Source organism: Halyomorpha halys, unplaced genomic scaffold, assembly GCF_000696795.3.
Source record: "Halyomorpha halys isolate HHAL.00 unplaced genomic scaffold, Hhal_1.1 Scaffold1083.1, whole genome shotgun sequence".
Lineage (NCBI taxonomy): Eukaryota > Metazoa > Arthropoda > Insecta > Hemiptera > Pentatomidae > Halyomorpha > Halyomorpha halys.
This window is the reverse complement of record NW_027113377.1, coordinates 145,534-171,888: the sequence shown is the minus strand read 5'-3', so window position 1 is coordinate 171,888 and position 26,355 is coordinate 145,534. Positions and strand designations below refer to the sequence as shown.

Genomic DNA, 26,355 nt, shown 5'->3' with positions numbered 1-26,355 from the left:
TCATTATGTTATTTTATTTATTTATTTTTCATACAGATAGTCTGATTATGTTCATTTGTCTATTCTTTTGTTTGTATATATTTTAAGAGAGTTTTTTTATTTTATTTTATTTTTTTTATTTTAGTATGTATGAGATCATTCATCAATATTACCTATTGCCCACAACTGTGTGGCAGATTGTAATATCTATCAATAAATAAATCTATCAATTTCAGTTAATTTATTTTGATAAATCTATATCTCAGAAACTATGTGACGTACAGATGTCTATTAGCATTCAAATTAAAGCTAAATAATTGTACTATAAAATAGTTTATGACCTCTACCTTCATAGGAATAGTAGTTTTCATAATATTTGACAAAATAAACTCACGAAATGTTAATTTCTAGTTGTTCGTATAGAATGTTGGATTTTTGGAAAAATATATCTCTAGACCCATAAGACGCACATATATCTACCAGTGCTCAAAATAAAGGAAATTTAACTTACTATAAAGTAGTTTATGACACTTATCTCCGTAGGGGTAGTAGTTTTTATGATATTCACATATGAATATGAATTTGGCAAATGAAAATTTGTCCGAACAACTATACATCAATATATTTTAGCAAATTTCAAATAAACTACTTTGCTCATTAAACTAGCTTTAATTTGAGTGCTAATAGGCATCTATACGTCAAATGGTTTTTGAGATATAGATTTCTCAAAATAAATTTACTAACTACTGATCTTTCAGTACGTTCCATATAACATTTTTACGAAATGTTGCTTTTCAAAAAGATATATCTCGCGAACTATTAAACGTAAATAGCTCTATTAGGGCTCATAATTCAGCAAATTTACTCTTTTTTTAATAATGTTCTTTTAGATTTTCTTTTGTTGTTGGTAGTTTTTAAGATATAGAGCTACGAATGAAAAATTAATGTTTTTTTATGGTTTTGAAACATCCGCCGTTTTTTATTCTTCCTACCTATACTTGGCAGACTTATCAATTTTGACTAGTAATTATAACTAGTTTTTACTTCAGTAATCAAAAATAGGGGTGAAATAACTGCCTTTTTTTCTCCTCTTCGGCTCTTGAACTAAGATGGGACTGAGTAAGAAGTAACAGAATAGGGTGTAAGGTCTGTCATTGTAATCCTGGAGGAGCGGCAGTTGAAATGGTTCGGCCATGTTTGTGGGATGGGAGATGACTGAAAAGCCCGCTGGCTGATGGAAACAAGTCCAATAGGAAAGCGCTACCTATAATGAATACATAGGCGGACTCAGAGGAGAACGTGACTGCTCAATCGATCAAATCCGAAGAAAGGCCGAGGATAGAGATGTATACAGGATATGGATTGAGGATACTCCACCTCTAGCAGCACCAAGGAGATAGAGAAAGGAAAAAAAAAATTATCCTACTATATCAAAATATTTTTAATAGTTCAGTATCTTTTTTAGCCCTTATGAAGCTCTACAAAGTAAGGCGAAACTTCGGTAGATAAATAGTAGTAAACTATTTTTTGTTTTCTTTTGATCGCACCCCCAACCATCTTCTGCATAATTTAAAATAATACTTTCAATCATTTATATAAGATTATATTTTTATAATAATATGCCAAAAAAAAAATTTACTCACCGGCAAGAGTGTAATCCATATCAAATCCATAGAACTTTATATTTTCCAAATGCAAGCTTCTGTTGACGAAGATTCTGAAACAAAAAAATATGCTGTTAGTATGCATACAGAGAATAAACAAAAAAGTAAATCATATTTTATTTTGGGCTACACTCAGATATAGTTCTGTGACTTAGTACTCTGTACATTCAGGATTAAGTGCCCTAACTGAAGATATGAGTTCCAGATCCCAAATCGAGAAAAAAATTTCCTATGAAGGTATGTCAGTCAACACTTTATTTATGAGTTATTAGATTCTAAATATTTTCATTGTAATGAATTATTTAGTTTCTTATAAATAAATCAATATGTGTTCAAAATACTTAGGAATAATATGAGCAAACGCACAATCAGTATGAATTAAATTTTAATACATTATTTAATTTCCAGATGTTTCACTTCTGTCGGTCAGCCCCAAGACTGCCGGTATTAATTTTGTTTTAATGCCATCCAAAACAAAAATAAAATCCAGATGGAGAAAGGGGAGCAGCCTGTCTTAATGCTTATATATATATATATATATAAAGGGAATGGTCGAATATTTGTACATAATAGACTTTTGAATTACTGGACCGTGAAATGAAATGAAAAAATAATTTATTTATAATCTTAATATTTTCTTGAGACTGGTAAATTTTTTAAAAATAAATAATTCAAATTCTATCCATTATAGTCTCAAAACCTTTTATTTCTCTTATAAGTCCGACGTTTCGGCCAATCTGGCCATCTTCAGGGAAAATCTTAATACAAATTTGAAATTATATAATTTAAAAAACTCTAACACCATGCAGGCTATTCTGCCCAGGTCCAAAAAATCAATTTCTAATTAGTCAATATTCACTTAAAATAAAATCAAAATAATTTGTTATCAGACACTATTCCTTAAAACTTTTATCAAACTCAAAACAATTGTTGTGATAATTGGATTGTGATGGCCGGATTGGCCGAAACGTCGGACTTATAAGAGAAATAAAGGTTTTGAGACTATAATGGATAGAATTTGAATTATTTATTTTGAAAAAATAATTTTATTCTGGGACATATGTCCCCTAAGAATATATACATAGTTCATACATTAAGATTTTTGCCTGGCAAGCATTTACAATTTTTCAGTAAGTAAAATGAAATTACATTGGTAAATTGGCTTTACTACTGTTTATAATGTTAATCAATAACTGTCTATTTGTTTGATTATATTGATGTGGAGGTTTGGTTATTCAATAAATGAAGGAATAGGTGTTGTTTAAAGGAGAGAATGGATGAGGACTGGCGAATGGAGATGGGAAGAGAATTTCAACAAGGGAGGTTGCACTTATGACGAAGGATTTGCTAAAGAAGGCGGTTCTATAAGAGGGCATATATAGACCAATTGGTTGGGATCTGGTGTTTAATGAGGGGATGGATGAACGAAGAGTGAGGAGATCAAGGATATAGGTAGGTTTTTTGATAATAAGAACTTGGAATAGAAAAACACCAAGGAGGTATTGCCTTCGGGAGGTTGGATAGAGCCACTTCAGCGGGAGACTTGAGAGCGCCTTGGAAACCCAAAGATAAACCTTACAAAACAATTCATGAGTCTTTTCAGTCACAACTATATAGTCCTGCAGATGAACGTTTTTTTTTTTTTTTTTTTTTCAAAATGTTCCCTTTCGGGAAGGTTTAAAGATACTAAAATCCTTGAATTCTCAGGTAGAAAAAACTTATGAACAAAATTAAATTGTTATCTTTTCTTATCTGATTGTTACGAATTAAACCATTTTTTTGTGTGGATTAGCATACATGGTATTGGTATAATTGAAAACATTGTATCATCAAGAGCATTGCAATAAACTACAATTGAAAAAAACAAAACAATATTTATGATCTCAGTTAAGTTGGAGTGTTACAGGTGTGTAGAGAAACTACCCATTGGTAGCACTTGACGTTTTACATTAGCAGGTTTCGTGGCCATCTTCTTTTCAGGCGCCTCGGAGGATTGGTCAGGAATGGAAGAGGAAATAAGGTTAGAAACTAGTTGGTTTGGATGGTTAGGAGGTTTGTAATGGAAGGAGTGATATCTGGTTCGGGCTAGATCGGTTACATATGGAACATTAAGGTCCTTATGTATGATTTTATTTGAGACAAAGGAGCATTGAATCTATAATTTTAATTACAGAACATGTACACAGGACACAGTGTTCCTCTATATTAGATAAAGATATAACCTAGAGTTTTGTGGTACAAAGAAAAAAAATATCAATGTAGGTTATAAAGTATAATACAAAATTCTATTTTGGCATATATTGGTTTAATTTATGTTACTAAATCATAATAATAAAGTATACGTAAATGAATAATTTTCAGTTAATACAATAATTTATTTCAAATTATCAATTGTTTTCATTAAATCTATATACATTCTTAAATATAGCAATAGCGAAGCATTGGCGAGTCAGTTAGTTTAATACAATTATTAACGTTAAAATTCTATTAATAAAGTAATTTCAATTCATATTAACTTACTTATAATAAAAAAAAATTATAAGGGAGTGGGGTGGCACAGAGGTAAGGCGCTGTGCTACTAACTCCAAGGACCTAGGTTCAAATCCGGCTTTTTCAGATAATTATTTATTGTGTAACCGAAATTGTGAATCAACCCTGTGGGCTTTAGAGCTCTTCTAGGGCACAACTAGGCTCATAAAATGGGAATCCTTTAGTTGGGGAAAAATTTGAGTGTTGAAAGTGATCTTGAAAAAATAAAAGGCACCTTAGAATAACTTTAAAATGAGAGGCCTCAAATTCTCTTAAAATGGTGAATCAAATGCTCCTATCTAGGAGTATGTAGAATGTGTATTGTCTCTCGAAATACCTTCAAAAAATAGTAGTTACAAAAATAATTGAATTTATCTCAGATGCATTTGAATTTCCAACTGAGCAAGATTATAAACAAAAATAGTGCAAGAGTGTAGTTCCAACAATTTCAAGATAGCAAGTAAGGCTGGTAAAAGTTTAGCTCCTTAGTTGAAACAATTTAGTGTGACTGCGCCCTTAGTTTGCTACACTAAATTGTTTCACCGAAGGACCTAAACTTACTGAAAATAGAATTTTGCTAAGGAATCCTATAAATGTATTTAGTTGGCTTAGCTCCAATAACAGTTAAGATCCAAAGTTCTGCACAAAAGGAATCTCATTTGAAGGCAGAATCGTATCCTTTTAAAGAATATTTTTGCTAAGGGGTTTTACTAGAAGATCGCTGATTTATCGTGTGTAATAAGAAAAGGAAGATTGTCTGGGTGCGGTAAAATAAAAACTCAAATAGTAATTAAACTATAATACTGAGCCAACGTTTCGCCCCACATTGCAGGGCTTCAGCAGGGCTAAAAAAGAAACAAACGCTTGAATGATGTAGACGTAAATGAAAAATTAAAAATGTGTACAGTGAAAAGTAAAAAAGAAATAAGAATAATAAAAGGTTTTAGACAATTAATGAAAATGCAAATAACAGATAAAAAAAAGAAGGGATATAAAATGCAGTACAAAATAAAAGATGGAAAAAGGGGGATAAGAGTAAAAACAAGAATAAAGGAAGATACTAAGCAAGATACATTTATATTTAAGAAGATGGTCAGGGTTGCGATCAAAAAAAGAACAAATAGTTTAAAACTATTTTAATGTCCGACGTTTCGCCCCACTTTGCAGGGCTGTTCAAAGCGAACGGTTGCATTAAAAATATTTTTACTTCCCCAAAACAATGTAAAAAACTCTCACTCATCTCCAAATTCCAACGTATTTATGAAGAATCTCAATCCACCTAAATCTACCCCAGGTTCAACCGTTCGCTTTGAACAGCCTTTATGAAGCCCTGCTAAGTGGGGCGAAACGTCGGACATTAAAATAGTTTTAAACTATTTGTTTTGTTTTTTTACCGCAACCCTTTGTATCTTCTTATATTTAAATCTTTACGGTCAACTATATATACATATATAAGATATATTTATATTCATATGTTACTTTCAACTTAAGTGTACTTACATTAATTGCTTTATTATTAATTTTTCTGTTATATAATTTACACACCTCTGTACCCCTATTTATTTTTTATATTGTCTTTTCTTCATCATATCAAATTTATTGTATCTATTCTTCTATTCTTTCAACTTTGTTTCTTTTGTGTATAATTTTTTGTTTAATTTCCTCTCCCCCCCCCATAATGTATATTATTATTTAATATGTGTCTATGACAAGTGGTTTTATTTTATATCATTATTTTAAACATATTCTGTTAATTATTGTTATTTATTTGTATCTTTTTAAATTCATTGTATTATTTTATGACATCTTGTAATTTCATCTCTATTTTTTAATTTACTCTAAGGCTCTAAAGCCTAATTTTGACGCCTGTATATTATTCTAAAGGGATCAATCCCAGAATAAATAAAGATTATTATTATTATTTTTAATTTTAATATTCTCTTTAATTTTATAATACTGTTTACTTTAAAATTATTTTCAAATGTAACTTATTTTTAACTACTATTCCCCACTACTTCTCTATAACAACCTGTCAACAGTTCACTTTCGCTCTCTTCTAGTCTGAAAGGTACCGTTTCCTATCTTGCTCAGTATCTCTCTTTATTCTTGTTTTTACTTTAATTCCTCTTTTCCCATCTTTTAGTTTGTTATTATTATTGTCGCGATAGACCGTGGAGGTCCAAGGCCTCGCGCGATGTACCTAGGAAATACATTGCACTTTTCATGACGTGGTTTTCATAGGGTGGGTTCGTCACTCCCACGCCTATTTTTGTGAGTGCCAACCATTGGCTAACGGGCCTCACGAATGCCCGAGGTTAGCAATGCTAAATCCTATCCTAAACAGAAAATCCAAATTAAAATAGGAAACAGCTATTCTTATTTTTAAAACCATTTTCAGGACACTGGTGATGTACGGCTGTGAAGTATGGGCGGCATCCTTTTACGAAAAGGAAAAAAATTACAACCTTTTTAAAATAAAGTCCTAAGAATTTCAGTGGTTGCTCCTTGGTTTGTAAGAAACAGCCAATTGCATTGGGAATTAAAAATAGAGACAATAGAGGAATATATCAAAAAATGGTTCATGAAATTCCACTCCCAGTTGGCGATAGTTAAAGGAGCAGTGACCTACAACTTGGGAAAACCAACCACAACTCGAAGACTGAAGCGCAGACAGCAGGACATCCTGTTATAAGTTCTATATTTATCAATTCTGTTACTGTCACTCTAAAAATTTATTTTATCTTCATATTTTTGTTAAAATCGCTTTTTTTTCTATTAGAAGTCAATTATTTATTTTGGAAGATTGTTGATTGACCGTGTGTATAGATGAATGGAATATGGCCGGGTGCTGTAAAAAAAAAACTCAAATAGTAGAATTATACTATTTTATTGAGCCAACGTTTCGCCCCACGTTGCAGGGCTTCGTCAGGGCTAGAAAAAATATAAACACTATAGTTACAAAAAGAAAAAAAACATAAGTGTAAAATAACAGGGGTAAAAAATGTAAAAACGTAAGATGTAATAGATATATTTTTCTTATTATATCTTACGTTTTTACATTTTATACCCCTGTTATTTTACACTTATGTTTTTTTCTTTTTGTAACTATAGTGTTTGTATCTTTTTTAGCCCTGATGAAGCTCTGCATCGTGGGGCGAAACGTTGGCTCAATAAAATAGTATAATTCTACTATTTGAGGTTTTTTTGACCACACCCGGACCATATTCCATTCAATTATTTATTTTGTTAGATCCATAAATGTCATTGTTTTTGTTATTATCTTTACTTTTATCCTTTATTAAGAATTATAATTTTAATCTATTTATTTTATCTCATTTGCGCAACAGACCGTGGATGTCTAAGACCTCGCAGGATGTATCTAGGGAATACATTGCACTTTTCATGACGTGGTTTTCATAGGGTGGGTTCGTCACTCCCACGCCTATTTTTGTGAGTGCCACCCATTGGCTAACGGGCCTCACAAATGCCCGGGGGAGGGAGACTGTGAGTGAATATTGAATAACTATATGCTGGAAAAAATCCCGGATAGGGCCGGGTACTCGAACTGACAACTTTTAGGTTGGACTGCATCCTATATTTCTTCTTTTTTTATCTGTTATTATTTCCATTTTCATTAATTGTTCAAAACCTTTTATTATTCTTATTTATTTTTTACGTTTCATTGTCCATTTAATTTTTCATTTATGTTTCCATCATTTAAGTGTTTGTACTTTTTTAAAAGCTGATAAAGCCCTGCAAGGTTGGGCGAAACGTAGGCTCAATATAAATATATGAGTTTTTCTTTTACCGCACCCGGACAACCTTCTTTTATCATAACACTTTTAGCAAAAACTTTCTTTAAAATTAATAAATTTTCGTATTCAGGTTCGATATGCATCCATGGATTATGAGATAACTACTACTATAGAGGCACAAGTAAAGAGCAAAGTTCACTAGTACAGTACCATCAGGGATGGGAAAAATTAGCTATAGTTGCAACTAACAGCTAAAATTGCCGCGGATACGACCCTTATTCATGAATGAACCATTGATAAAATAGTTGTCAAACTCTGAGTACCATCAAAAAGAATAAGCTCAAAGCATCTAATTGGATTTCTGAAAAACTGGATCATTTAATTCAATCACTAATGGACAATTTGATTGACTGCACATAGTTTTTGATTTCTATGGTTCATTGTACAAACATCGTTCATCAATTAAAAATCGCAAAACGCTGTCAGGTAAACTTATTACATAGTATTTATGTAACATTTTTATTTTCCAAATGATAAATGATTATTAAATTAATCTGAATTAAATAGCCATAGAGAGATAAGACTTCTTTATAAACAATATCACCATTCGATCCATCGATAAGCAATCGAATCCTGGAATTCGGATCTATCTCGAGAGTAGATAAGATTACATTCATGAATATAAATCTTAATGGATTGTTATGTAAACATGCGTAGATTATTACTGGATCACGTTTCAGAATATAAAAGAATGAATTAAGACACAATGTTTAGATATTTAGTGCTCCTTGAAAATTTGTCTAGGTAATTGTAAAAGAATTTGAAATAGGAAACAGAATTTTGCCTGCTAATGGGAGAGGACTCCATAAGTGTCACACGATTTTTTATGACATTTTTTATTAGGAGAATCTATGCCTTATAAGACTGGGCTCCTGAGAACATAAGGGTGCAACGCACAGTACTGAAAAAAAAGTTGTGCGTTAAAAATACATTTGCTCTAAACTTCCCATTCCTACAAAAAATTAGTATACACTGCGATAATCAGCCCAATTTGGATATATGGAATTGATCTCTGGGGCTCCACCAAACCATTAAATTCCTCCCGCATCCAATCCTTGATGCTCCTTATTACGTTACAAATAAACTCATTCAGAAAGACCTTAACATCCCATTCGTTGCTCCTTAAACTCTTTACCCATCCTAACCCATCTTAATCTTTCACCCTTAACAATCCCTGATAATCCTCCGAGGCGTCTGAAAAGAAGATGGCCACGGGACCTTATAATTTAAATTAATACTTGAAGTACCACCAATGGGTGGTTCCTTCCCAAGATTTTCAAGTGTATATGAAACATACAACATATTTACTTATTGTATTTATTATTTGTACAGTTGTAAATCACTTTAAATAAATAAATAAAAAAGAAAATACATTTTATGTATTTTCATATTTCATTAGGTCCTGATGCTTGGAAACTACACCAAGAATATTTAGTGTTTTTACATTCTCTTATTAGAGGCATTCTCGTATGAAAGTCTAGTTTAGAAGTAAAAAAAAAAAAAAAAAAAAAAATTGGGAAAGGTTTTCCCTCCCTTCTCTAAGTAGTTTTTTTTAGGGAAGGAAGAGGAAAACTCTTCCAATTCGTTTAGGTTATAACTTCTAAACTGGGCTCTCTAGCAAGGAAGCATCTATTCTAAAATAATGAAAGAACTTTAGATGAGATATGAGAACCAAATATCATTAATGCGTTCCAGAAATACGCCCAAAATCGAGGCTGCAAAAACAATGATTTTTACCAACTTTACTTGTATCCTTTATTAAGGATTATCATTTTAATCTATTTATTTTATCTTTTTTTTTAATTTAAAAAGTTGTATATAGTTAGGGGTGTCTCTTGTATAGGACTATACCCTTCCCTCCATAATCAATTGCTAAAACAAATGTACTCTAACATTAACCATGTAAGGCCCACTAGTAACCATAAACGATATGGTATTAAATAAATAAATAAAAAACCACGGGATGTAATGATTTAATTTGGGAAAGGAACCACCATTGGGCGGTTCTTTCTTAAGATTATTATGTGTTCTGAAACATATATTTTTTTTTTATACAGTTTTAAATTTCAAGAAAGACAAAAAAAAAAAACTATAGTTCGTAACAATAAAAAACTTTTTTTTTTTTATAATTTATTTATTGATATTTACAACTGTATACACATATATACAACAAGTAAATTTGCTGTAGGTGACATAGTAACATGATAAAAACATGTGGAGAATCTACCCACTGATAGAACTCCAATAACATTTCTAGAGAAGAAGATCACGAGGCCATCTTCTTTTCAGACGCCTAGGAGGATTATTAGGTAATGAAGGAGAAGCCAGGTTAGAAACAAGTGGATTTGGGTGGTTGAGAAGTTTATTATGGAAGGAACGGTATCTGGTTCTGGCCAAATCGGCAACATATGGAATATTGAGGTCCTGATGGATGACTTGATTTGTGACAAAGTAAGGAGCATTAAGGATTTTGGACTGTAAGGATCGGATTCTGGAGGAATTTTATGGTTTAGTGGAGCCCCAAAGCTCAACTCCGTATGTCCAGATAGGCCTTATAATAGTCATGTAGATCAGTCTTTTGTAATAGATTGGCAATTTAGACCGTTTGTCTAGTAAATGTTGCAATAGTCGGAATCTACGAGCAGTTTCTTGTCTTGTATGAGGATTCCATGTCAGTCGTTTGTCGAGATGTAGTCCTAAGTAACGGATCTGTTCAACAGGAATAAGTGGGGTATTATTAAATAATATTGTAGGGGAAGAGGTGATATAAAAAACTTACCCCCGAAATTTTGATAAGGTGTGAGTCCTCAAAAGAAAAATAAACTTTTTTTTAAAAAAATATCAGAGTCTAATTATGGAAATTATTTAGAGCAAATAAATTATCTAGAAATATTCATTACCATTTTTTGAATTTTCATGGATATATAAGAAATATTTGTAGGACATATGCTATATTGAGATCTGTTGGCAGGTGCGTGCGATTTACAACTGCATGTCATGAAGTGATACAAGACTTCTCGTTAATATGATGTAAACACGGCTAAAAATATCTGACGGTGCCATATCGAATATAGAGTAGAAGCAGGTGGTACCTGGAGTCAGTTCCATTGCGAATATAGGACTTCAAATTATTTAAATCTTTTTAGACTAGTTTATTTAAACATACCAAAGAGGTCATCTTCTAAACCTGTTCCAAGGGCAAAAATAAAATGATCTTTTGGAACTTAAAATAAAAAAAGAAAACTATAAAACATATTATGAGTATATAACCATGGATATATGTAAATGAAAAGAAGATGGTTGGGAAACGTTGGAACTAATATATAAGTTTTTATTTATTTTTATTGTTGACTGACCACACCCTAACTTATACTCGTATATCTATGGAGTTACCATTCATAGGACTTTTCTTACAGCGTTGGGTGCTAAATCCATTAGCAAAATAGTGTGCTGTTAATATCTTCAAATATAAAAATTTTAGGGACTATTATGAAATACAGGTTTTTACTTTAACTTATTACATACGAAACGTATAACGAGGGGGCGTAATTGGGATCGTGAAAACTTTTTAATTCTAGTTTTCCACAGAAATATTTTTTATCCTACTATAGGGGTATTCATGATCTTTAGTTTAACATGTTAAAGCGTGTTAAATGGAAAAACTCATGTTAAATGGAAAAAAATTGCCTTCTTTTGCCGTGGTAAAACGAAATAACATGTAACATGGCTGAGAGTCTGTTCCTTGGTCTGTTAAATGGAGAATGACGTCACGCAATAGACCAGTTGAGCTCGCCACCGTTTTTGTTTATTGTGTCAGGTTAGTTCTTTCGTGTTTGTGCTAGTTATTATTTCATACCCCTGGTATTAAATCACAATGGATAAATTTAATAATACAACGGAGAAAAGAAACAGAAGAGGTATTAGCTGACCGCCTTGTGTTGGATAGGGAGCGATTTGAATTTGAAAAGGAAAGGATGAGCTGAAGCTTCGTAAAATCAAAATACAAGAAAAAATTGAATTAAAAAAATTAAAACTAGAGCTTTTAAAGAAGTCCGATTGACAAAATAATTGAACTTAAAAATATTTATAATTATGTATGTATTCTTATTTATGTATCATTAATTAAATAGAACAATTATACTTTATAAAAAGTGGAAATCATTTAAGACCTCAGCAGCCTCTCTCTCCCTCAAATAGATGTAAGCTTTTTATTTTTGTTCATGATTGATTTCATGTTAAATCAACACATTTCAAATACTTTTTTTACCTCATTATCTCATAATCTAATAAAATTTGACACCAAAGTAGTTTCCATAAAGCTTCCTGGCACCCAAGAGGAATATCCAAGTTTTATTAAATTATGTTCACCAGTTTTGAAATTATAGCTCTATAGTTTTCTAAATTGTTAATGGCTAGTTTTTTAAATACAAATAGCTCCACTCATGATTAAGGTGGAAACATGGGAGGAGTGACATGTACATTTGTAGCTATTTAACTATTTAAATTAACTTTTACCTGACATGTAACATATGCTTGTTAGAAAATTTTCAAAGAAATTACTGAAAATAAGTGATTTTATTCTTGAACAATACATAAGGTATGAAGATAGGAGGATAATGGGTTCATTAATACAATAAATACTAAAAAAGTGGGTTAAAGACATATTAACAACCTTTGATTTCTTGTATAATAGTTTCAAATTGAAAGTAGTTCACTCTCAAAAGAGATTTAAACCTATCTTCATCTAAGTTGGTAATACTGAAGATCTCCAGTGCGTAGATTTTAATACTGATCCCCTGAGAAAAGGAACTGCATATCTGAATGACAGAACATGGAAAATACTTTCAATAAAGTTGTCAATTAGCTCATCTTCATTCTCTTCCTCACAAGTTAGAAGATCAATAAGACACTCATAAGCTAAACTTTCACATAAATTCCACTTTTCACTCACTCTAGGCATGCTGTAATAAATTGCTTAAATCAAAACTGAAACTTAAATTAAATTTGAAGTAAATAATAAAATGAGGCTCTGGAAGGAAAGGTTATAAACATTAAGGCTTATCAAAAAAGTTGCTGAGAAAATCCGCTAGGGGCTCTTATGCATTTAACGTTTAACATGACTTCAAATAGGGCTGCTCACAATCCTATAGTTATACCATTTAACACTGTAAAACATTTTACATTTAACATAACATCATGAATACCCCTAACATAGCAAGCGAATTTTGACTTTTATGATTTTATTTTATGACATTGGACACCAGTTTAAATGGTAAGTTCTTTTACTGATATATGTTTTTCATATGTACACTTAAGCCCTGATGATATCTCCAAGAGAGAAAATTGGTCAAGATTAATAAATTATATATTTATTTGAGACGATAATCATTCGGTTTGTTAAATTACGAATTTAAATGATTAGTTTTGTGCCGAGAGCAGAGGACAGACTGTTAATGTTATATAATTCTTGATAATCCTTGATTGTGTGATAGGCTCTATTTGAAAGAAGAGAATTGTAATTTAGTAAAATGCATAATGGAAGTTCGTCATGAAATATATTTTACAATATAATTATTAATCATTAAATGGTTGAAAAGTTGTTTTGAAGTATGAGAGGATGAAAGAAAGCAGATCTATACGCTACCATTTTCATTAAGATGAATGAAGATATTTTTTTTACTTGAAATATTGCTCAAAAAACTTTCATTTTTTTTATTTGCGTTTGAAGTATCCCACTGATTCTACTCTGACTTGAATTATTTTGTTACAACAGTAATTATTTATGGAATATATATGTATATTTTTTTTTGTAAGGTGTGTCATTAATAAGTTGATTTATAACACTATTAATTATCTATTTTATAGCTATCTTTGATTAGGGTTTAAAGATGAATCTTTGTAAGCTTGAAACCTTTTATATTTATTTATTTTTTTATTTCCTTCTATTCAATAATGTATGTATTCACTAGAAGAGAATCGATACATTTTACTAGCATCTTATTCTTTTGACATCAAGGAACAAATTTGGTTTCGTGTAAATTTTTCAGTAGTCAAATTTGTGCGCGTGCATAATCTGAAACGCGTCAACCTAACATACATGTTGAACGAATAATGATTCAGCGTTAATCGAGTTTTGATAACATTTTCAGAGATTGGACGAATCGGTCCTAGATAATCCAATATCAATTCCATAAACTACTTTCGCTTACTCATGCGCGCAAACGTGTTTTCCTCTATGCAGAGTAAATTCGAAAACGTCTGATTGGGTAAACGAATAATATATAAACCGATTTGGCTAAATTTGGAGGAATAATAATTTCCACGAAAAATATATAAAACTATAATTAAATATTGTATCTATATATTATAATAATTCGTTACACATAAATATATCAGTTAATTGTTAAATAGAAACAATTAACACCGATAAATATTCTTCCAATGTGTGTTAGTAGAAAGAAATTGTTACGAGACTGTCTAAGGAACAGTAACCTAACAATAAAATAAATAATTTAATTTTTATCCATTTTAGTTTCAACACAATTTATTTTTCTTACAAGTCCGACGTTTCGGCCAATCCGGCCATCCTCAGAGACAATTGTAATACAATTTTGGAACTAAATGATTTAAATGAATTTTAATTTTTGTTTTTAATGTGAAAATTGACTAATTAGAAATTTTTATTTTGACCTGGGCAGAATAGCCTGCATGAAGTTGAGTTTTTTAAATCATTAATCCATCTAATTCCTCTCGAATCCAATCCTTACAGTCCAAAATCCTTAATGCTCCTTACTTTGTCACAAATCAAGTCATCCATCAGGACCTCAATGTTCCATATGTTGCCGATTTGGCCAGAACCAGATACCGTTCCTTCCATAATAAACTTCTCAACCACCCAAAACAACTCGTTTCTAACCTCGCTTCTCCTTCACTACCTAATAATCCTCCTAGGCGTCTGAAAAGAAAGTGACCTCGAGATCTTCTCCTTTAGAAATGTTTTTGGAGTATTATCAATGGGTAGATTCTCCACATGTTTTTATCATGTCATAATATCACTTACAGTAAATTTACTTGATGTGTGTATATTTATACAGTTGTAAATATCAATAAATAAATTATTAAAAAAATTTTTTTTTATCCATTTTAGTCTTTTTTATCCATGTTTAAATAAATTTAAACAACATTAACCAGTCTCAAGAAAGTGTTTAAGATTATAAATAAAATTAAATTAAAGTTAAACTTGAAATTGTTTTTAGAATGTGATGATACATTCTGGAGAGATTTTTCAACTACGAAACATTAATAATTCTAGAAAAGTTTTATTTTTAACGAAAAAAATTATAAAAATACTAAATTTAAAGAAAAATATACTGACTACTAACGTAGTAACTCGTTACCTCTGAGTATGGTAAATTTCCATCCCGTTGTGTTTACAGTTGCTTCAGCTAATTACTTAAACAAACAGACTTTCACCAGAACAAACAGTCCTGTTAGAAGCTCTACGATATGGAACAACAGAACGGAACCCAATGCCTTCTCATCCCAAGATACGACACGTTACTGGAACTCGGACGTATCATATCACAGCTGATTGGTAACATAATTTCTAGGAGATAGTTAGGGGAGGGGAATCCAAGAAGTGGAGTTGTATTGTATTGAGGAAGTTGGTTCCAGATATGTTGGAGTGGAAAGGTACAGAGGGAAATTCAACTGCATCCTTTTTTGCACAAAATTAATTAAAATGTTTTCAAATTTTATCAAACAGGTCTTCTTTTCATCATTTTCTCACTCTTCTTATTAGAATAAATAAAAAAAATTAAAACTACTTATCAGTCCTAATTTTAGAATTTTTAAACCCAACATTATTGTAAATACTTGGAGAAGTTTGTCGGGGGTGCGGTCAGTAAAGAACAACATAAATAAACGAAACCATATTTATTTATTTTATGCCGACGTTTCGACCTGAGTTTCAGGTCTTCATCAGGGCTATAGAACAAAAGAGATAACAACAACATTTAGAGTAACATACAATTGAAAAGGAATAGTATACAAACAAATTTAGAATTATACAAAATATTGAATTAAATCATAAATGAGAAAAAATTTATAACTGATAATTGAATAGTACAAAATTTTAATTGATTGATATTTGTGGAATTGTATGGTAGTAAATTTAAAACAGTGACAGATGAAATATAATATCATGTAGGTAAGAAGATATGTATAGTATAAGATATGCAAGTAGTGTCTAAAAAATTGAAAAATTAAATAAATAAATGGAATCTACAAATTGAACATTATGACAAACAATGAAAATAGTGAGTGGCTTATATCTCAATTACATTGTGAGTATTAACTTATACTAAAAATATACCTATACTAAAAATATAAATATATACAATAGGAAAAGGTAGTATATGGAGAAAGGAAAAGAATAATGTAACAAATATGAGAGCGAGAAGGGAGATTTACGTTGTGGCGTAGAAGGCAGGTTTGTAACTGATTGATGTAAGAGTTTATTTGAGACTTTCGCGAGAGTGAGCTACTAGACTAAGGTTCGAAACGTAACTGTCAAGAAAGACCGTTATGACACAACAGTTCATATGAAATACTAATGATAAAAAGGTCAAGTTATAGTTTAAAAGAAACGTCGCCATAAAATAAATAAATATGGTGTTGTTTATTTATGTTGTTCTTTGCTGACCGCACCCCCCGACAAACTTCTCCAAGCATTAATCTACGGTCAACTATCTACACCTCATTATTGTAAATATAAAGCTTAAGCAGAACTGTCAATAATAATTTCAATTTTATAGGAAACCTTGATCAATAAATCGGTGATTAGTATATATTCTTAAGTATGTTAAAGTAAAGATGAAAATTATTGATTATAGATGATTGAATTAGAAGTAAGATGGCTATCAAGAACCCAAATTGCTAGATCCTAAGAGGCGCCCTCCATTGACTTTACCAAGAGCGGTGTCAGTGGCATGCTTCAGGTTGGCTACTGGACATGACTATTTGCTGCACCACCTGAAGAGAATAGGAGTGGCTGAATCTTCGGACTGCGTCCTGTGTGGAGTTGGTGAGATGACTGGCGATCACATATTTATTTATTTAAGTGTTTCGACCACTAGGGTCATTTACACTGAATTTACAAAGTTAGTACATTACTATTGACATATTTACAAAGTGAGAAAGTTACATATAATTACAAAGTGAGAAAGTTAAAAATTAACAATTACTGTTACAAGTTACATTACATTACAATTTACAAATTTACAATTACAATTACTACTACAAGTTACATTACATTACAATTTACATTTTACAATTACAATTTATTACAAGTTACATTACATTACAATTTACATTTTACAATTACAATTACAATTAGTTAGACTATATGTGATCATAAATATTAATGATTTTTAGAAAGTGAAAAAGTTTTGTTATTGTTGTGGGATCTTCACTCTGGGATCTCCTGTAAATCTGAAGAGAACCGGTGTGGTTCGTGAGCAATACATTCAGTGAGAATATGCCTAACGGTGAGATCATTTCCGTAGTAGCGACACGTCGGTGCATTTTCTTTTTTCATGAGATGTTAGTTTTTTTTTCTTTTAGGGAATTGAATTATTTTTTGAATTAGTAGCTATAATGTTCCACGAGATTTATATTTTTTTGATGATTAGAACAATTAATTTTTATTTTTGGTTCAATTGTCTATTATATTGAGCACTTTATATATTGATAAATATTACAATTTTCCACATACTTAGGCAATGAGTAATAGTGGTAAATAAAAAAATTCACACCAAAAATTTAAAAAAGTATATAAATATTTTTAAAAAATATAAAAGATAAATAAACCGAAAAATAAAATGAACATAATCAAACTAAGTAAAATAAACGATATACAATATTTAATATCTCTACTTACAAGTTCCTGAGCCCACTCTATCCTCTATTTTCCGGATCCCAGCGCAGCCTTCTAACCGCGTCACTGGTCATGAGCCAGTGGAGGCTGAGCAAGTGCGCTAAAGCCGCAATCACTCAACTTGAGTGGAGAATCTGACCATTGCCAGAACTCCCGTTGTCGATTTTATTTTATAAAAGGTCTCTTGGCCACTGCAGTTCCAACGTTCGAGATGGATTGTAAGGATAAGGATTGACCAAAACATTAGGATGATTACAAAGGTTAATATTGAATTTTGAGAATTTTTGGTTCAAGAGTATTCATTTACTCAATAGGAGTTTTTTTTTTTTAACCTAGGGAGGGTTATTGCTCAAATACAGCATAAGAAGAACCACTATTGACAATTTAAGCTTCTTAGGTATGACGTTTGGTGACACAGTGGATCAATACTCAAGTGAATGAATGTTGCAAACAGGAAAAAGACTCAACTCAGGGGATCTCAAAATGGGTATTTTCATCGAAAAAACAAATTAGAAATTGTTCAAGATTGCAATTATTACTTTCTTTTACTGTGCATTTTATATTTTGAAAGGTAAAGTAAAAATAAAATAAAGAAAAAATGAATTAATTAGGAAGCTTCATACAATACAGAATATTGTGTAGCTGCAAATTACAATAACCATTGAGTGGCTTCATAAGGCAATAAATACAGAATAATAATAACAATGAACTGGTTACAGCCAGCAATTAACAATAATGGCTGCAGTATACACACACCTTGTAATGGGCTCCATTTTCCTTAATATACCAGTCCTCTGGAGCAGCGGTTCCCAAAGAGGTTCAAAAAAAATAAACATAACAAGGCTTCTGTGATGTTTTTTTTAATCTAACCAGTGCGCCGCGAAATTTCGTTGGCTAAAAAAGGGTGCCGTGGCGAACAGTTGCGTAGCCTTAAGGGTCTAAACTCAATAATAATAAAAAAATGAATAATTAATCGAAGTATGAATGAATGCAGAGTAATATAGAATAAAATGATATATCCAGTTATTACGAACAAAAACACTGGTAACCAACGAAAATGTTTTCACCAGCTGTTTTTATCTAACTAACAAATTAATTTCTCATTGTTTGTGTAAGCAAATATAGACAGGAAACCTAGGTATTGGTTAATTCCAGTTTTCTTCTCATTTCCAATATGATTTACCCGTTCAAAAAAATACAAACGAAATATAACATTAAAAAATAATTGTATTAATTCTTTTAATAATTGTATTAATTGGACAAACCATCCATATACAAATTACTACCTTAGAAGTAACTAAATCTTATCAACCTTTACATGTACTTATTTTTTACATGATTAAGGATAATATTAACATATCGGTGGCTTACTTCATTTCCACAAACCTTATGAAAAATATCAAGATTTTTTTTTCTTTTTAATTCAACACTTTATTTATTGATAAATATTACAATCTGCCACAACGTTGTAGGACAATAGGTAAATGTGATAACTAATCACATCCATACTAAAATTAAAAAAACAAATAAATAAAAAAATTTACATAAAAATAAATAAAATCTCTTTCACAATATATATATAAACAGAAGGAAAAAAAATAACATAAACTATTTACATGAAGAGAATAAAAAATAATAATTACAATAATAACAAAAATAAATAAATAAAATAATAACAAGTCACATATTACACTCTTATGTATAATATTTACATATCGACCTGAGGTTCCCTGAGCCCACTCTATACCCTATGTTTGAAGGGTAGAGCTGAGCTCTTTGAGATCCTAACGCATCTTTCACACCGTGTCACTACTATCAAGAAAAATTAATAATGAGGTGTAGATAGTTGACCGTAGATTAACGCTTGAAGAAGTTTGTCGGGGGGTGCGGTCAGCAAAGAACAACATAAATAAACAAAACCATATTTATTTATTTAAGAAAGAAGAAAAATTAATAATTTTCTTGACTTAAATTTTATACATAAAAAATTAACTGTAAAGTAGCAATTTTTCTTTTATTATATTTTTCATAACGTTGGTGGAAATGTACTTAAGGCCACTGTGAATTCGATTGATATAGCATATTGATAATGATCACTATATGAATTAAGAACATCATTGCTTGTAAGATTTTTATGAATTAACCTAAAGTATTTGATTTTTTATATCCTCCCAGTAAGGACTTTGAGTCCTTAAATTAATATTGTTGTAACAATAATATTTAACAGAAAGTGTCATTTAAGTATATTGCTTTAATATTTAGCATATATTGAAGATTAAAAATAACTAATTTATGAAATCGTTGCTCTTTCGTAATTTTTCAATAATTTTTGTTACCCTTTTAAATTGATGGTTCAAAAATTTTAAAAATCAATCGGTTTTTTATTTTAGCAATAACTAAACTAAAAATAAATAATTAGGACATGTGTATACGTGGAATGTTACAGCAACTTTTTGTTAAAATCGACCACGAAAATTCAGCTTTAGAGAATTAATTTTACACTTTTTTTTTATTTGTTTTTTTCGAAAATTTAACAATTTTGATTAAACTCGTCATTAAATTAAATAAATTAAAATAAAATTTTGTTAATTTGAAATAAATAAAACAGTTTGTAGCGAGAGGAGCAAGAAGTTCAGCTCCATTCCCCCAGAGCGCAACAGCTCGAGCATCACCGAAGCTCTCAAATTTAAGTTCTTTTATAAAAATATGTTATTATTTGTATATATTATTAATTTTCGGATATAATACTGAGCAATGTAGATCAAATAATAAATAAACGATATCAAAATAAAGCACGAAACTACCTCAAGCAGATAAGATAAGACAGCTTCTCGGTCATAGCCGTATGCACTAAGCCCATAAATAAGGGCCTTTGCGAAGGTCTAACGGATCACTGATCTGCATCTCTATCCAAGGCTTGGTCCTTGCACGGGTGGCATACGCTCTACTTGAGGTAATCTCAGGTGGTTGCCGACCCTATCGCTAAAGGGCCACTCTACACGTTGGACAAGTCGGCGAACTCAAGTCATATCCGAGCATGTGGATGGGTGGCTTGTACGAGTTGGCCTAAGCTCGTTGCCGATCCGTCGAGAGTCGGTTATTTGGACACAGATCAAAGGGTGTTCGTGAGAGAGCTCGTGTAGCATCTCCGCCATTGTTCTTTGTTTAGTTGCAACTGAGAGCTGTTAAGAGGTTAAAGGTGTTTGTTGCAACTTATTGTAATAAGTTTTATATTTAACTCATTTATTTATATTTTATTTAATTTAACCTCCTTTCATTTTTTTTTTTTTTTTTTTAATAAAAATAATATAATCCCAGAGCAATGGCTGAAACTACTTGTACATCCTCCATGCCTCTCTGAAAAACACTGACATGTGGATGGTACGTGGACGGTTCCTTTGTTTACCGACCATTTGTAGAGGCCCCTTAATGAGTTGTTTCTTGTACTACGCTCACCCAAGATATGGCCTCTCTCCTTCAATCCTCTTTTCTCTTTTTATAGGACCCTCTCCGGGCTTACATATCTCCTCCGTATCTACAAGAATAGTAATCGCTAGAACGGAGCCACCTTCCTGCACGAACTGGAGGCTTGCATACCCCTCGTACCTACGGGAATAATACCCTTCTGGACAAGCGAAATCAGAAAGAACCTAACCACTTCTCCATAAAAAAGGGATAAATAAAGAAAATTAATGAATTTGATAAAAAAAAAAAAAAAAAAATTAAGGAGAAAAAAAAAGAAAAGAAAACTAGATACAGGAGTTCGAATAGGATCAACCCGTGAACGGCCGATCACTTTCACACGTACACAGTTTCGTTGTATTTTGTTTAACTGTAGTATTCCTGGCAGGAACAAAGTCGATATTCGTTATTTTCACCCCGAGAAAGCCTAAATACAATTTTTCATAGTAAGTGAAAGTTATGTGCATCGTTCGTAAGCCACTATGTTTTATCACAGATGAAGAGTGATTTAATTGTTTCATGAATTCTTACAAATCTCAACTAAATAGTGGAGGGAGGATAGAAATACGCTGGGACCTCTCAAAGGGACTTCTATAACACTGACTAAATTCACACCCAATTTTTAATCATATGATTCAATTCACAGGGACTGTAGAGATGCGCAAGACCTAAAAAAAAAAATGCGAGAACAATGGCGGTGGTGGAAGAAATAAAAATTGAGACCTTGATAAGGCATTTCCCTAACTACAATAATTCAATTTGAAGAAAAGTTCAAAACGTTAAAGAAAGAAAAAAATATCAGGGATGAGAACATATTCCATTACTGAATTTCTCCAGAACTAGGTTAGGTCTCTAGTACTAGGTTAGATCTCCAGTACTAGGTTAGGTCTCCAGAACTAGGTTAGGTCTCTAGTACTAGGTTAAGTTGCAATAAAACTTTGCTTGGTGGGATCAAGTTTCACCGGAAATAAATTGAGTTTGTTGTGAAGAACTCTCTCATGGTCCTCTGCCAAGCTCTATCCTCAAAGCTACTTAGTTAGAACTTGTTTACAGACTTCTATCTGTCCTATTGTGTACTGAAGGTCTTTTGGAAGAAGATAGTTGGTCTTGAGATATGGGATACGTGTAATTTTACAATATATTCTATGCTAGAAATATAGCCGTTAAACGGCTGACCACCTGCTCCACTCTTCCGCTTCATTGTTGCCTTCTGTTCAACCGATTGCGTTGAACAGGTAGGTTGTCCTGACTTGTTCTTTGCTCATTTATTATCATTTAAATATCATTATTATTTTTTTTTATTTATAATTATTCTTTCAAGAGGTTTATTTAATCTCTACTTTTTTATTTTACGTATTTTTTAAAAAAAATTTACTCTTGCCATTGTTACTTATTTTTATATTTATCATTGTTTATTCAAGTTTATTTTATACTGATACTATTTTATGTCTTCCTTCCTTTTATTTATATGTAATTTCTTATCACTTTATTTTTACATAATATTTATCCTAGCTTAAATTACCTTATTGTTGTAATATTCTCAGTTTTCTTTTTTTTTTGTATCTTTTTAGCCCTGATGAAGCCCTACAAAGTGGGACGAAACGTCGAAAAATAAATAGTTGTAAACTATTTTTGTTTCTCCTTTTGACCGCAACCCTGACCATCTTCTTATATACTAATTTAAACTCATTTTAATTTTCTCAGGTGACATACAGACCTGGTGTACACAATCGAAAAGAAAGCCACAGGTCACATTTACTCTACGGCACTAAACCTGCCATTTAGGACTTATATATGACAGAAGGTTGACATGCAGCACAGACGTTAAGATAAAACATAAAACGCTAAATTTCCAACTGAGTCTATTGTTTTCCATAATTCACAGACATCTTAAGTTATCCCTCAGACAAAAATTTAACCTACAAAATTATTAACCATATATATTAATAACACATATATTATATACATATATTAATAAACTAATATATTCATATTTCTTTGCATAATATAATTTCATTTTTATTTTATTTCCTTAATTATGTTATTTTACCTATTATTCAATTACCTATGTATACATTTTATTTTCCACTTTATTTTATATTTTTACTTTATTTTATTAATTCCATTCTGTACAATTATTTACTTTATGTCATTCTGTTTATGTTTTCTTTTTTGTATTCATTGGTTGTTATCTTGTTCTGTTCTTAGCCCTGATGTAGGCTGGAAATTCTGGCCGAAACGTTGGCACGATTAAATAAGTTACTTCAACTTATTTATATTATATTTTGACCCCGACCCTCAACCAACTTCTTCTCGTATAAGTTATCCACGGTCAACTATCTCTCATGATTATTACTAATAATACGTTCATTCACAATACATTCCTTGGAAAGTTACTTGAATAACCAATATTTTAGTGGAAGAACCAAGTCGATTTAAAATGTTTTAGTCTGTAAAACACAACCTGTTTTCAGACTCATATTACTTTTCCCACCCAGCCCAGATAAAAACATTTTAAAATTTAAATTAATTTATAATATTATAATTTCCATCCAAGTGTTGGGATCACTTCAAGGCTACTGGTCATGTTATATGATCAATAAATCTTCCCAATATGAGAGCGAACGTGGGCGCTTCAACAGGTTTAGTACATAATAACCGATTGATTAATATAAATCGATATGTGGTAATTTTATCGATTAATTAGAAATCGGTTGTGGGTCGACTGTAGGCAGGATTTTGATGTATTAAGACAGCTCCGTCGCCCGGCTGTCTATAACCGAAACATTATTAGGGCGTTCCCAATTTCAATATCCGATTACTGGATATACGACTAACAATCGTAGACTGCCTCTCCTTTACAGTCAAAAAAGATCGCACAGCTTTTATTTAAAATCACGTTTTATTTTAGTGCACGAATGCCTCATAGTTAAAATAAATCTATTTCACATATTGACTAAGCTAATAAAATTTTTAATTTAATGTTGCTACGAAACGATTTTGAAACAGGTCAAGAAAAATACTTTCGAACTCGAAGATAGAACTTGATAAAATGAATACTGAACCATTTTTATACAGACCATTGAATTCTCTCCAAATTTAATGAGCCGTTTTGAAATAACTTTGTGCCGAGAAAAAACATTCATACAAGTCTAAGCGAAAGTAGTATGAGTCTAATGATGACATTGACATCGAAGAAACTACGATAAAAAACGGATAAACGGTTCAACCGGACTATGTTGGAACACAAATTTGACTACAGGCAGACACGGTACCAACCGGACTAAGTTGGAACACAAATTTGACTACAGGCAGACACGGTACCAACCGGACTATGTTGGAACACAAATTTGACTGCAGGCAGACACGGTACCAACCGGACTATGTTGGAACACAAATTCGACTACAGGCAGACACAGTACCAACCGGACTATGTTGAAACACAAATTTGACTAAAGGCAGACACGGTACCAAATTCCTTAATATATAAAAATTAAACTGCGCGTGAAACTATTTCATTCTGATGGCATGATTTTTTAAAATAATTTCCTACATGAATATAAACCTCCCCATACGTAGCGAGAAAACAAAAATAGTAGATTCTCGCTTCTTAGATAATAACAAAAACAATGTAAACATAGGATTCCTACTTGGCAATGCTACAAATATTTATGTAATAATCAAATGTCTTTCTATCTCAGCTTCTGGCCAACTCGCAGTGCTTACTATAGTAACATTATAATACGTATTTACAGGAAAATATGAAAAACAATACAATATGTAAGGAAGGTAATGGAAATATATTTTTATTGTCTTGTTCGAGACCTGTAGTTTTATTAAAAATAACAAAAATAATCCAAATAGCCCCAGCCTTCTTTATTAAGACACATTACATGTCCAACGTTTTGGCCGCTCTGGCTATCATCAAGGACAACAACCTAATAAAATAATAACTTTACTTATAACTTATTATCAACTGTATCTAACCATTAGTAATTATAATTTGCATACATTAATTTTAGTATCCTAGCCTCACATAGATTTTTAAAAATTTGATCATTATAGGTAGCATAATAACAGAGAGGAATCTATAACTATTCATAAATTCTTTCATATAAAAATCATTCCTTCAACTTATACCAATTTAATACATAATGACAATATCTTAAACGTCACATTATATCTAATATCTGAGACAAAAATTGTTTTATGTCCTCAAAAGCTGTTTCGAACCAAGTCACTCTGGATCCAGTTTAATTTCAGTATACATATATATTTTTATTATCTTGTTCGAGATTGGTGATTTTATTAATAATAATAAAAATTATCCACATTGTGTCTTAAACTTCTTTATTAAAACATAGTGAATAGATAATTATGAGAGATAGTTGACCGTGGATGATGTACGAGGAGAAGATGGTTGGAGCTGCGGTCAAAGTGAAACACAAAAAGTTGGTGTAACCTATTTAATTGTGCCAACGTTTCGGCTAGAGTTTCTAGCCTTCTTCAGGGCTAAGAACAGAACAAGATAACAACCACAGTAAGTATAGAAAATAAAAAAGAAAGTATAAACAGAATAACATAAAATTAATAATTTTAAAAAATAGAATTAATAAAATGAGGTGATGAGAGAAGCAGGAAATAAAATGTATACATAGGTAATTTTATTTCCTCATCGATTTCGTTTTTTTCTAGTTATCGTAGAACCTAAATACTTAAACGTATTTCCTCCTATATCTATATCACCAAAATTGCTGGCATTTCTACTGCTAACCATGTATTTTGTTTTATCCGTATTTATTTCAAGACCTAGTTCCTTGCTGGAGTGGTTGTATTTAGTTCTATAGATTCTTTGTCATCGTCCAATATTACCAAATCATCTGCATATCCTAGCACCGGTATTTTACCACCCAAAGTTAAACCCTTTTAGGTATTCTTATTTCTAGGAAAATTTTAGATAATACAAGTC

The 26,355-nt window shown here is 31.3% G+C and overlaps 1 protein-coding gene across 4 annotated transcripts in view; it reads right to left on the bottom strand.

Moving 5' to 3' along the window:
- The window catches only part of Nt5b (5' nucleotidase B), a 162,434-nt gene that overhangs the window by 29,428 nt on the left and 106,651 nt on the right, over window positions 1–26,355 (bottom strand). For 2 of the 4 annotated variants that reach the window (XM_067050900.1, XM_067050902.1), the window contains exons 1-2: window positions 18,681–18,712; window positions 1,623–1,696 (exon numbers count right to left, since the gene is read on the bottom strand). In XM_067050900.1, the coding sequence (XP_066907001.1) occupies window positions 1,623–1,696; window positions 18,681–18,697 (91 nt within the window). In that variant the 5' untranslated portion in view covers window positions 18,698–18,712. Of the gene's footprint in view, window positions 1–1,622; window positions 1,697–18,680; window positions 18,713–26,355 lie in introns of those variants that run through there. The other 2 variants (XM_067050901.1, XM_067050903.1) reach the window with 1 other exon arrangement.